This window comes from Pecten maximus, chromosome 1 (genome assembly GCF_902652985.1).
Source record: "Pecten maximus chromosome 1, xPecMax1.1, whole genome shotgun sequence".
In the NCBI taxonomy this organism is placed as follows: domain Eukaryota; kingdom Metazoa; phylum Mollusca; class Bivalvia; order Pectinida; family Pectinidae; genus Pecten; species Pecten maximus.
Genome location: NC_047015.1, coordinates 43542335 through 43557001, shown reverse-complemented (window position 1 = coordinate 43557001; position 14667 = coordinate 43542335). Strand labels below are relative to the sequence as shown.

General features: G+C 37.3%; 1 protein-coding gene across 1 annotated transcript in view; it reads right to left on the bottom strand.

Annotated features, from left to right (window-relative positions):
* Positions 1–3848: 3848 nt before the first annotated feature.
* Positions 3849–14667, bottom strand: part of LOC117334431 (sperm-tail PG-rich repeat-containing protein 2-like) — an 83472-nt gene continuing 72653 nt past the window's right edge. Inside the window, exon 12 of the mRNA XM_033894060.1 lies at positions 3849–5245. Coding sequence (XP_033749951.1) covers positions 5111–5245 — 135 coding nt within the window. The 3' untranslated portion in view covers positions 3849–5110. The remainder of the gene's footprint in view (positions 5246–14667) is intronic.

Sequence of the window (14667 nt, the reverse complement as noted above, 5' to 3'; positions counted from 1 at the left end):
ATCTTTGATATGTCACTTGAATACCAGCACCTAACGTAATCGGAAAAGTAACCGGACAACCAGAGAATGTGCTCCTCCTAGCCTAGTCCACAAGCTATACGGCTCACCTGGTATAGCTGGGAACTGTGTATGTCACCATCGGGGGTGGCTCACCTGGTATAGCTGGGAACTGTGTATGTCACCATCGGGGGTGGCTCACCTGGTATAGCTGGGAACTGTGTATGTCACCATCGGGGGTGGGTCTAGACCTTCTTAACACCATCCTACCCATCCCCCCCCCCCTTCCACCCCACCCAATTCCCTATACCCCCTTTTCATCAACCTTGACCCTCACATTTGAGACGAAAAGGGCATATCAACCTTCCTCTGATCACATGGGCAGGTCTCTGATCACATGGGCAGGTCTCTGATCACATGGGCAGGTCTCAGATCACATGGGCAGGTCTCAGATCACATGGGCAGGTCTCTGATCACATGGGCAGGTCTCTGATCACATGGGCAGGTCTCTGATCACATGGGCAGGTCTCAGATCACATGGGCAGGTCTCTGATCACATGGGCAGGTCTCTGATCACATGGGCAGGTCTCAGATCACATGGGCAGGTCTCTGATCACATGGGCAGGTCTCAGATCACATGGGCAGGTCTCTGATCACATGGACACGTCTCTGATCACATGGGCAGGTCTCAGATCACATGGGCAGGTCTCTGATCACATGGGCAGGTCTCAGATCACATGGGCAGGTCTCTGATCACATGGGCAGGTCTCAGATCACATGGGCAGGTCTCTGATCACATGGACACGTCTCTGATCACATGGGCAGGTCTCAGATCACATGGGCAGGTCTCTGATCACATGGGCAGGTCTCTGATCACATGGGCAGGTCTCTGATCACATGGGCAGGTCTCTGATCACATGGGCAGGTCTCTGATCACATGGGCAGGTCTCTGATCACATGGGCAGGTCTCAGATCACATGGGCAGGTCTCTGATCACATGGGCAGGTCTCTGATCACATGAGCAGGTCTCAGATCACATGGGCAGGTCTCAGATCACATGGGCAGGTCTCTGATCACATGGGCAGGTCTCAAAAGTTTGGGAGACTTAGTCTTTCAGAACTTTAAATTGACACCTTGTCTCTACATTTTCCTGTAAACTGAGTGAAATTTTTCAGCAATCTAAAGTCACACCAGTAGTCCACTGTATATACCAGTAGAAAATCATCCAATTGAGTCTACGGTAATGTCACTTTAAATTAAAAATTTTGGAGAAAAAAGAGTCCCCCCCCCCCCCCCAATAGACATGTGATCATGCCCTGGACCAGCACATATAAAGATTGTAAAAGTTGTTAAAGCAAAAAGATAGCAGAAGGGCTTATACCCATTAAATTTGTTTATTCAATAAAAGAAAAATGGAAAAATCCCAAGGGAACAGGAGTAGTATGCATCCCTGAATTAATTGGCTGACACTGTACCGGTATCCTTGGCTGTGACAGAAGCACAAATCTATTGGCTGGTCCCCTTAAGCTGAACAAATTAATATACCCCTGTTAAGTGTTTAGTGAGTAGGCAGTCCTATTGCGGTTTGATAAAGTGTTTTAAGATTAATGTAGGATGACAAGTCAATTTGCTGGCTTATCTGGTGTGGCCAGACGTTCTTAGTGGTACCTGGATTGGTCTGGTGTATCATAGAATAGGCAAATGTAACACAGTAACTTGCATAAAGAGTGTAACCCGGTAGTCAGAAACAAAAACAGGGCAACATGAAAGGCCAACATCAGGGCTATATCGGCAAAACCACAGGGGAACCCCCGAACAACATATCCCAGCATCCAGAGACTATAGCATGGCAATACATTGGGCAAATCCAGGGCAATATATCCCAGCTGAAAAAGACATCGTCAGGACAACATTCTAAGGTAACATCAGGACAACATTCTAAGGTAACCACCACGGCAACATTCCATAGTAACCACCAGGACAACATTCCATATTAACCACCAGGCCAACATTCCATAATAATCACCAGGACAACATTCCAAAGTAACCACCAGGACAACATTCCAAGGTAACCACCAGAACAACATTCCAAGGTAACCACCAGGACAACATTCCAAGGTAACCACCAGGACAACATTCCATAGTAACCACCAGGACAACATTCCATAGTAACCACCAGGACAATATTCCAAGGTAACCACCAGAACAACATTCCAAGGTAACCACCAGAACAACATTCCAAGGTAACCACTGTGCCAACATTCCAAGGTAACCACTGTGCAACATTCCAAGGTAACCACCAGGACAACATTCCAAGGTGACCACCAGGGCAACATTCTAAGGCAACCACCAGGGCAACATTCCAAGGTGACCACCAGGGCAACATTCCAATGTAACCACTGTGTCAACATTCCAAGGTTACCTACAGGACAACATTCAAAGGTAACCACAAGACCAACATTCTAAGGTTACAGCCAGGACAACAATCTAATATAGCCACCAGGGCAACATTCCAAGGCAACCACTGTGCCAACATTCCATGTTACCACTAGGACAATATTCCAAGTTACCACCAGGACAACATTCCAAGGTATCACTAGAACAACATTCCAAGTTACCACTAGGACAATATTCCAAGGTAACCACCAGGCCAACATTCCAAGGTAGCTACCAGGCCAACATTCCAAGGTAGCTACCAGGACAACTTTCCAAGGTAAGCACCAGGACAACATTCCAAGTTACCACTAGAACAACATTCCAAGTTACCACTAGGACAATATTCCAAGTTACCACCAAGACAACATTTCAAGGTAACCACCAGGCCAACATTCAAAGGTAGCTACCAGGACAACATTCCAAGGTAAGCACAGGACAATATTCCAAGTTACCACCAGGCCAACATTCCAAGGTAACCACCAGGTCAACATTCCAAGGTAAGCACCAGGACAATATTCCAAGTTACCACCAAGACAACATTTCAAGGTAACCACCAGGACAACATTCCAAGGTAACCACCAGGACAACGTTCCAGGACAACCACCAGTGCAACATCTAAAGGTGACCACCAGACCAATGTCCCAAGGCAACTACTAGGCCAACATCTAAAGGCTAGGCCACCATTCAAAAACAACCACCAGACCAACCACCTGGGCAACATTCAAAGGCAAAATAGTAGGGCAAATGGTCAGAACAAATAGACTATATATCACATATGTTGGAAGTAATCTACTTTGTTTCTACAAGCCATGCAAGTTCTACATATATGCGTAATATAAAGACTGATCAGATGTAGAAATAGTTGCAGATTACATCATGGCTGCATTTGTGGATGTCTGAATATTTCAACAGAACAGTGCACATGTACCATTGGATACCAGACAATAACCACACATTACCAGTAACAATAACATACCTGCCTGATATACAGTGTATTTATACACATCATTACATGGTTCTCCAAACAACCTATCTCCCTCATTGACTGTCAACATCAGTTTGTAACAAGCCCTTAGTTGGCCCCACAGCCTGTACATGACAAAGCTGTAGAACTTGGTCCTTTTGATCTGCCTTGTACCAGCCGTGGATATTATAATCAAGGACATGTTCAATTTGTGTATCTGGTTTTGAGGGGTTGCTCTACATTTCGGCCATATGGGTTGTGTTTTCCTGTTTGTATAGGTTACCACGACACCAACAGCTTCACATTAAATCAGGCTGCCAGTACAAAAATTGTACATTTTTCCTGGAATTAACAATCACTGCTACCTAGATTACTCTGGTATCTGACTTACAATACAACATATCAACGATAGACCATATACAATTACACAATAGATAAGTAATAACCATTGTTTTATTTCAAATTCATCCTTTATTTAATCCATATTTTTTCCCTTTTTCATAGGAAAATACAAATATAATATGTAATAGGGCTAATATTGTCCAACAAAGATTGAAATACCTGCACAGCACAAACAGATGAACTGTTGAAGGATGACTGGACTGACTCCCACAGTCAAGTATACTCTTTCAACCAATTTTACTGTCAGAGACACACTACGATGAATACATCAATTTTTATCATACAGATACTTCACATTCCATTTATCTATTTTATTCTTATTTTTTGTTTTAAAATTCTAAAATTGTTTGAATTTCAAAAAAATTTTGATTATATATTACGGAAAAGTTTTGGTTTTGAAAAATAGAGGTGCCATAGGGGTATGTATGTACACATGAAGTGGTAATTTTTCTCTATTGATACATTAGTGATGCCAGCATCCGAAACTACAATCTGGCCGAACCCTCATCCCAAGGACGGATGTCAGAAATACTGGTTTAATTAACAGTATGATACTCAAGAGTAATATAATCTAACATAAAAATCATACAAAATATCACAGACATGAAACTTGTATATACATAACGTAATTACAAGGCTGATTGAGTTAATAAGGAACCATGTTGTCAATGAAATGCATACACAACATGGGAAATGGACTTTTATGGGAATGTAAAATATTTTTGTGCAATAGAAAACGATTTAAATATAAGATTTGAAGTATGTCACTAGTCAGTATACTTGTGGCCATAAAAGAGATTTATAAATTTGTGTCTAGCACAATTTAAAACATTGTGATATAAAAAACGACAAATTTCTTGAAGTGTCTTTTAATATAACCCATTACTGGGATGCTATAAAACCCTGGGATTTAAAAGACAAAAATTCTCGATTCTGTGAACATTATCAGAGAGTAGGATTTATCACAGGAGAGCAGTTCTCTAATACACAAGTCATGTAAAATTATACAAACTCAGCAGTTTTAATTGCTCAGCAAAAACCGCTAACGCTGGAGTAAAGACTTCATCAGCAAAATTAACTTTCAGCATTTAACATTTTAATGTAATTTTTCCATTCATACATTTTTACTTTCGCAATTTCAGCTGACATTACTGAAAGCAAATTCAGTTTCATCTTATCACAGTTTCTCGTCAAATTAAAGTAAATGCCCCATCTTCATCCACAAATACTCCCAACAGCTGATGTAATTGTTGCTAACTTCCAATAGTGTGTATCATAGTACGTCTTTTAGGGGTGTTTTAGGGGGCCGGGTCACACCCCTAGGAGGAAAGCATGTTTCGCGGAGTTGGTAGCATGGATAGCTGTATCCACCTGCGTGGCAATAGGGTTGTTAAGGGTGGCGTTAAATGTTCCTTGTAGAACCGTATCCTGGACCAGCGGTGAAAACTGAAAAATACAAAATGGTACACAACATATTCAAGGTCAATTTATATAAATATGAACAAATGAAAATTCTTAAAAACTAGTAGTCAAATTTATTAATTATTTGAAACTGTACTTATGAAAAACCATAACAGATCTTATTTCTTGTGTTCCATGATAAATTTTATTAAAGAGTCTGTAAGAAAATTAAACCTGTCAAGAAAGGCCACCTTCTCTGGAGACAGGACATGCCAGGGAGGTCTCAATTTGTAAACAATGAGCAACTCCCACTGTTGGCACCATATGTCATAAAACATTGGGTTGAAAAATAAATAATATAGAGTAAGTTTTCATTGGCAAAACTGAATATGTCAAATTGTGTAAGCCGCAAGCTATACCTATGTTAGAGTGCCCCCAAGTATCTCCAGATTATCAAAGTTGCAAAGAAAAAATATTATCTCTTGTATATCCAATTCTAGATTTCAGGGTTTCAAACAAAGAAGGATAAGCTAGTACAAATGTATAAGAAGTGGAAAATAAAATTGAGAAAACCCCCCAACATTTGGAGTTGGTAACCAATGTGAATTTTGACATACACATAACTGTTGTATATGATCCTATCTGCTAGGGCAAGAGGACACAGTATAAGCAGAGCTTGTTTGTCAGGACATTAATCACATCAAGACAAGATGTTGTACCTTGTCCAGGTGAAACAATAAGCATATTTCTATAAAGACATTGACATTCCATTGAAATCAATGTATACTGAATTACGATGCCTTTGATGAGCAGGCTACAATGGAACAGAGGTGAGGGGGTGATCGTGAGTACACTGATTTATCAGGATGTGTCTTTATCACCCAGATTAACTCGAGAGTTGACAAACATGTACACAAACTTCACCATTTCATTCCTTTTTTATCCAGGGGAACAACAATAAATTTCTCTTGTTTTCTCCTGTTGAAACAGCTGGTGTATAAATTTTACTTTTGTTATAATTAATCAGACTGGGAGTTTTGCATACAGAATTTTATGGAGTGGGGCACTAGTGAGGCAGCGATACACTATCTCTTACCCAGCTGGGGCCTCGTAAAACTCCTATAAAGTCAGTACTGATACTACCCACCCTCATGTCAGCCCTAGCTTTATCACTCTGGTTTTATCACTCCGACAAGTGACCATAATTTCTCATTCTTTGAGTAAATTTTAATCTTCTTTGCAGGTCCCTTCCGAAGGTCACTGGCAGAAAAAGACACCACATTGTCACTTTGGGAGGCCAGCTGACATCCCAACATTCATATTGTCAAAAAGCATAAAATGTCAAAGGTCAACAAGGAAGTGATGTTATCCTCAATCACCAGTGCTGTTTACAGGTTTAGCTAGGTAGATATGTTTGTCTTACATCAGACTTCCCCCCCCCCCCCCCCCCAAACAGAAGTTATAAATGTTCTACCTTTAAAACTGATGAGAAACACTTGTTATATTGAGGACACTTGACATTGTGTATACCAATACAGATTTGCATGTCAGTCTACCTTGAAAATACTGATGGTTTATTCTCATGAAACATATAGCATGACTTCATATGTTAATAAATGTCTATCAATGACACAGTCCTATTTTGATGCTCCGTAAATCTCAGATGTAAATATTCTGACTTTTAATTTTTTGACAATTAACACATTCCTTCATTGTTTAGGGCATAATTTCCACAATTGATTGAACTTAAAATTTCTATTCCCATAAAGACTCTGAAACATGCGAAAGGCTAACTAAACATTTGAAAGCGAGCATGATTTCTGGACGTTAGCACAGCTTTGATAGCTGAACTCCATGTTTACCTCCATTTAAATGGGTATTTATTACATCAGCTTTTCAATGTATTTGTACTTGTCTAATCAATGTGTGTAATTGAGTTCTCCTTGAGCCACTGTCAACACCACAGTAGTTCTACATTACAATGTTGTGCTGACATATCATTCTAGTCCATGTCGCTTGTTTTTGTATTCTACACGAAGATGTCCGATATTTTTCCACGATCCAATACAATACATTAGCTTTATCAGTCAAGACAAAATTTCTAGTGTAGCTGGTGTTCACTGGCTCCATGCTAATAAACACTTGTGGAAAAGTCTTCTATGGCCAACAACTGCATGAGCACAGGCTGTTTATCACAAAAGAAATATCATTGGACAGTCTGTTGTCAGCCTCTTCCTCAATAAACTCTGAACAAAAACTTCAAGCTATTTTGGAAATTATGACAAAACTAAGGAAAGCGATAGGACAAAACTGGGTAAGCAATTTTCCTCCATAAGTTCTAAACTAAATCTTAACCCCAGTTTGGAAGCTATGATCAAACCAGGAAAAAACACTCAATTGAAATTCTTATCAAAAATCTCAAAGCCACTTTGGGAGCCAAGTCAACCCAACACACAACCATATCTAGGTTTGAGTCAATCTTCCATACAGCTATACTATATCTAGGGTCAAATATGTGCCTCTTTAAAAATCAATAGGTGCTTTTAAGCTCTCAGTGAAATGTTGAAGAGATCAGACCTTTCTACACATGTCGATATGGATTCCTGGTGTCACATAGCAGGTAAGGAGTTGAAATGCGGCAGATTAATGTGTGAAACATCAATGAACTTCTATTGAGAGAAAACAAATATCGTACAGGTGCAAAGTCAGACACTTCAATGGCTTTTTTAACGCATTTAAGGCAACAGCGAGGAAATTTCCATGACTACTCACCAAGCTTAATGAGGAAATACCCTCCAAACTTCCAAGACCACTCTCTATGCTTTCACAATGTTCTTTCCAAACTTTCATGAAATACTCTCCAAATTTCTGAGACATAATCACCAAAGTTATAAGACTACTCTCCAAACTTTCATGATGTTCATGATTACTATCCAAACTTTCATGACATACCCAATTTTTATCACTAGGGACCTACTCTCTAAATTTTCAGAAAACACCCTCCAAACATTCGCGACTACTCTCCAAGCTTTCACAACGTATACTCTCCAAACTTTCATGACTTCCCTCCCAACTTTCATTACTACTTTTAAAACTTCCACAACTACTTTCCAAGTTTTCACAACAAAACTCTCCATACTGAAAATTCACCTTGTGAGGTACAAAACAGAGCGATGTTATCAGAGGCAGGACTTTGTCGGTTTTCATTACTTATGGAAAAGAAATTAAAAAAATAAATCAGGTTCATAAAGTTGTAAATCAAGGAACATGATAAAACTGTCATTTACTCTTGGCTTTGTTACAGAAAGTAAAAACATCAGAAAAAAAGTTTTTACTTCAATAGAACAAATAAAAATAAATAAAAATGAATATAAATCGGTTTTACGTTTTTTTTTTCTAGAATGAAAATCAAATCAACATACAAGAATCCATTGTACACACATACTTACAAAACCTACTTTTACATTATCCCTTTTGGCATAAAAGAACTTTTGTCAATTTTTTCTCCCTTTTGGCATTAAAAGAACTTTTGTCAATTTTTTCTGTCAGTTTTAAGTGAAACGATCTTTACTGATCTGGTCTACAGAAACCATTGTCAGTGTTATGAGGAGTGCTGATGTTATCCAGGGCCTGATCTAAACAACCTTATCATTGGGACAAGATTTGTCCCAACTAACTATTATGTAGACCATATAACTCGTTTATACGAGATAGCTAATGCCAACATCAATTATCAACAATAATACCAAAAACAAATTGGTTTCCTAAGCTCTTGTGTCATAGACTAGCCCAAGGATAGAACATCTAACAGAGGACTACATTTTGGAGGATGAGGACAGAAAGTGAACAAAGAGAGGAAGAATTAGAGGCACTTTGCCTCCTATATCTAATTCTCTTGTCAACAGACAATTTCGAAAAGGGGAAAAGACTTCAAAGCTGATCAGTTTTGCTGATAAACTTGCTGGATTTTTATCAGACATTTGTACAGAACATGGATCAATTAAAGTCTCATTAGGAGTAAATTTATTGAAATAACCAGGGTGGATAGCTTTCAGAGCTTTACTCTTTATCTACCACACTGATAAGATGACCAATAGACTCATTCTAAGTAGTATATATTTCAATGTCAAATTCCATGTTCCCCGCAGGGTTCAGCTGGGGGTCAAAACTCGATGTTTATGGTAAGTGTTGCCAACTCTCAAAATGTATTTTCGTTGTTGTCTCAAGTGCATAGACATTTGTTATTTTTGATAAATGTGTATTTGTCTCATCTATTTGAGATATCAGTTGAATCTGAACTCTTAAAAACTTTGGGTCAATCATTTTCCGGTTTGTGCTGGGGCAGAAATGCCCTTTAGGCTTTGTTCTTGGAGTGAACTCTTCGTTCCCTATCATTCATGTCCAACATTTCTAACAAAGATCACAATATTTCACTAAAATAGCTAGGTGATTTCATTAATTCCATGGGATAAAATGTTGAAACCGAAATCCATAAATAACTTTATAAAATCAATCAATACAGGAGTACAAACAGCGTTATTATTTTTGCGGAAATTGATAAATTCAAAACAATTACCAAAGTTCATATTGATTTATCAAAATTATTTTCATTTCTTTGAATGTGAAATTTTGGCAATTTTTCTTAATCTTAAAGAGGATAAAAAAATCTTAAGCTTTGAAATTAACGAGAAATCCTGCGCTAAGTGAGTCATAGGATTTTATGATTAATTTGTATCCCATCCTCTGTTCCTTTACATCAGGGTTTTGTTGTTTTAAATGACTAAGTGTGTCCTCATTCCTGTTGGTAGCCACCTACCAAACAAAACAGGTGCATTTGCATACCATTTAGGTTAACTGCAGTCGGACGGTTTACCTGGCGGAGACATAATCAGACTGATCGCTCTGTGATAATTATTGAGAGCAAGCATGCTGGTCAATAAGTAGTGCAAGTCGGAGGTGATTGTGTGATTAAACCGCCGGCCACACAAATTAAACTGTCATGAGGGTATGAAATCGGAATACAATCAAGGAAAAACGTGTGTAATTGATGATAATTGGCGAGATTGAGCATTGTTTCCCCTGTACATAAAAGGGTCCAGTATATAAACAGAGGAACTTAGTGAAAAATGGATCGCCGACAGCAAATCACTTAAAGTGATTATTCATGCGTTCACAACTACTATCATAAGTTATATATGGTGGGGTTTCTGTTTTCATAATCCGAACATGTTAAATGCTTTTTATGACATCACAGACCCAGTGTCAATAGAATTATAGACAAGCTGATTGCTTAGGACGATGATTTTTATGATTATTTTTTGTACTTGTGTTGAATGCAGTAGAGACGAGTTTGAATGGTGGCGATGGTTGTTAAGTCCGTGTAAATACAGCTTGTCTGTTGACTGCTATGTTTTCAGTGAATAAAGTTTGTCTGATGGGGGTCATAAAACATCAAGAGACAAAATGCCATAACTTGTGTAATTGTGATGTGTAACATACTACATTTAGTCAGAGTTGAAATCTGATAATTTCATACTTAATAGCCCGGTGTTCTTTGGTTTCCATTTGAGGAATGTTTAGAATATCTACAAACATTACATCAGCATTATACCATGAATTATTTATTTAAATATTTTTTTACACTAATTATAGATAAAATCTACATACGTACAGAAATTTCAATTAATTTGAAATCAGAGAATGTCATCCCAGTAAGCACAAGTTTGCCTTACGTGTTAGGCCAGGGGCCGTACAACTAGAGCTGGTGAAATAAACGACTTAATGGAGCTGATATTTTCTACTGAATATTGACCAGGAAATATCTTCTCATGAGTATGGACTTACAAAAACAAAAATGTCTTAGTTTGAAAAAAAGTTGACTGGCCACTGTATTCAGATTAAAATAAATAATTGACCATTGAAGTTGAAAGAAAACATGGGCAGATAACTGGAGTCTGATAAATTTGATATTTACGAGCTGGACTTCCTGCTGAGTGTTTTCAGTAGGCTGCACTATAAAACGCCAGAGGGCCCATGATTTACTTTTGCTGATAAAATAAAATAAAGCTACAATAACTCGATGAAAAATAATGTAGCAGATAATTTTCATCTAAAAATAATTGCAAATTGAAATAAAATCAGAAACGTTATCCTGATAAACGGCAACTCCAACTGTTTAAGTGGGGAAAATTAAAAGCCTATAATCTGCTGGCCTAGTTTAATGTTGTACGAATTGTCCAGATATCTCATTGTGAATTGTTCTGGCCATGGTTGTATTTCATTTTATGGAAAATTCCAGTTTTTAATTTGTCTACTGTCCTGACATTGTGGCCGAGGACAACTTAAACAGATGATAGGTGTGTATTGTGTATTTCTAAATTCTGACCCCAATTGTTGTAGCTAGTCTACACGTAATTCAACAGCACTTGATGACTTTTGATTTAAAAAATATCTTGTACAATAGTACAAGGGGTAATATTTTTTTAAATATAGAATTAGAACATTATAAAATACCGGAGTGTTGCATGTGAGAAAGTATAATAGTTACGACGGGTCTAAAGGTACTCTGACTAACTCTCCTAACTCTCGCTCCAACTTCAGTCAGTTACCCGACAAATCATTGCTTTTTAATTCTCTTTGATTCAATCCACTTCTGTAAAATGATATCACAATCTAAAATTCAACCAAATCCTAATATTAAATTACTTCCCAATAAATACCAAGAAAATACAATAAAAACATGATGATATCAAGATATACATATATATTTATATATGGGTCAAAGAAGTAATATAAACAGTATAATCCAGATAACACTGGATCCTCACATAAATGTATGGAGGATACAAATTACTTGTAATGATTATTAGTTATAGTATCCGCCTTCGGCCCACGTTTGCCGAAGGGTTCATTGTTGTTTCTCCAGTTACTAAAACATTATTCTTATTGTATTTTATTGTATTTCCAGTACTTCTTATATATATTATGTGACTGTATTTGTATTTTTTGTGTTTTGATAAAGGGGCGGATTGCCTCGAAAATTTAACAAGCCTCATTGTCCACACTGTTTGAATTACTTCTTTGCCCCATATATATATATATATTTTTTCTGATGTCACCAATTAACTCTTTCAGTTTTTCCCAATGCCAGTACCCAAAACAGATAAGAGGCTGAGTTTTTCAATATTGTACACTTCAAATGAGCATTTTTTCATAAGCACCTCATTACCTAAGAATAATCTTTGGAATTAGTTTGAACAAAAGGATTTCTACAGTTTAGATATTTTCTTTCAGATGAAATAAAAAAGATAGGCCATGCAAATGCCATTTTTTAACAATGTAAACAATGTTACAACATTCAAGACTTAAGAATATTTATTTTAGTGTAACTAACTCATAAATTGATAGCCTATAAATAGACAAAAAAAAAAAAAAATTGTTAGGCATTGATGGCCTATAGACAAAAAATATATATATTGTTCAGCATTGATAGCCTTAATAGACAAATATATATATATTATTCGGCATTGGTAGCCTATAGATAAAAAATATATGTTATTCTGCATTGATAGCCTATAGACAAAAAATAAATATTGTTAGGCATTGATAGCCTACAGATATTTTTTTTTATATTGTTAGGCATTTATAGCCTATAGACAAAAATAAATATTGTTTGGTATTCTAAGACTATGTAATTTGATTAATGCATATAGATACAGTTGTCGATCAAGATTTTTTTTGTGAAAAGTGATTCATTTTTAGTTAAGTAAGAAATTTATGTACACATGGAATCGGTCTATATACATGTATATATATACTGTACTGTATGTGGTATTAAATAAATTCCTGATCACTAAATACACGTGCAGGTGTAATAACGACACAAATTAAATGTGTGACAAGGTCAGTTCTGTATCAATCTATTACAACCAACCTGACACAGCTGTATAAAAGATTAAATCAAAATACACCTTTAAACTGAGACAAATTTTCCATCAACTTTGTAAGAAAATCCCTAAATCCTATTTCAACCAATTTGCATGCCATGACTTGGATAATATTGGTTATTTCCCAAAACAATTAAACTATTGTTCCTTGGTGTCATCGTGCCATGCGATCCGAGCACGTGCAAAGCACCTGTGTAATAAGTGCGAGTTAATGTTGCATTGTCCTGATGTTGGGTATCTGTAATCCCATCGGCTGAGTGCGCGAGTCGCTGGAGCATGATTTACGGCCTCAATAATCCTCCAGCACTCGCTCATTTGCATTTTAAAATGAATGAAATATTAAAATTGATGACTCAAATGTTTTTAAGACACAAGTAACAATTGGTAATTACAGCTACATAATTGTGTGTTATGAGCCTACTTGGTGTAATGTCATCCCGTCCTCGGCAAATACGAACCCTCAACGTGGCTCAGTTGCCCAGCGCAAGTGCAACATTATGACCCAACATTTGAATATTTACACGATTGCATTTCAGGGGAGGATATTTATAATTAAATTCCATACAATCTTGGAGATGAATGAAGGATAGTTGATTTTTATGGCTAATTACACATTAGGCTGTCCCTTCACATTAGCCGGGCATTAGTTACTACTGATCGTCCAGGACATTGCCGGACCTTACATCACAGCTTTGCTCGCAATTCAAAAACTGTTTGGATTCTCTAACTTAATCAAAATTCTTACACCAGTTTTTAAACCAATATCTATATCATTATAATATCTGTCTTTCAAATTTGTCTCAAATTTTCTCCATCATCGAGCATGTTACCAAACTGGAAAATAATATCGGGAAAAAAATTCTATAAAATTCCAATAGTGATGTTCTTGTCAGTGAATAGTATGCTACATTTTTCTTAATTCAATGTCCGTATGAAAACAAATTGTGATGGGGGCAATCTCCAAAAAGCACTTTACTTGATTCGATGTTTCTTGCAGTTGAGCGATTTAACAGATTGATTGCTTTTCTGTAATTACACATTGAGTAACCATTTAGAGACAAAGGAATGTTTTGTAGGCCTTGCCATGAACTAAGGCAGTAAGCCCTGTGTAAGAGGAGTTATCGTCTGCCAGGAAAACCAGCGTTATTTCAGTGCAACATGAAAACCTCAACTTAAACTCAATCACCAACGTCACTGGGAATGGAACAGAAATTTATTGTCATGTTTCTTTCTCATTTCTCAAACTGGCGGTGGGTTAGGAAGTGTGTCCTCCGAGGCCAACCCCACGACCATTATACAAACTCCGTCTACGGGGCATACATCAGCGTCCGCCATTTTTTTCTGTCACCGTATCATTATGTAATGTGGAAATTGTATGTAATTTAGTAGTAACTAAGTCATAAACCAAATCTGACTATGTTTTAGCAGTTACAGACCCACAGTACCCCAGGCTATTGTCAGTCCGGAGTACAATGACCTTGTATTAACAATCATAACCCTAATCTGCTATGTTATCATAAT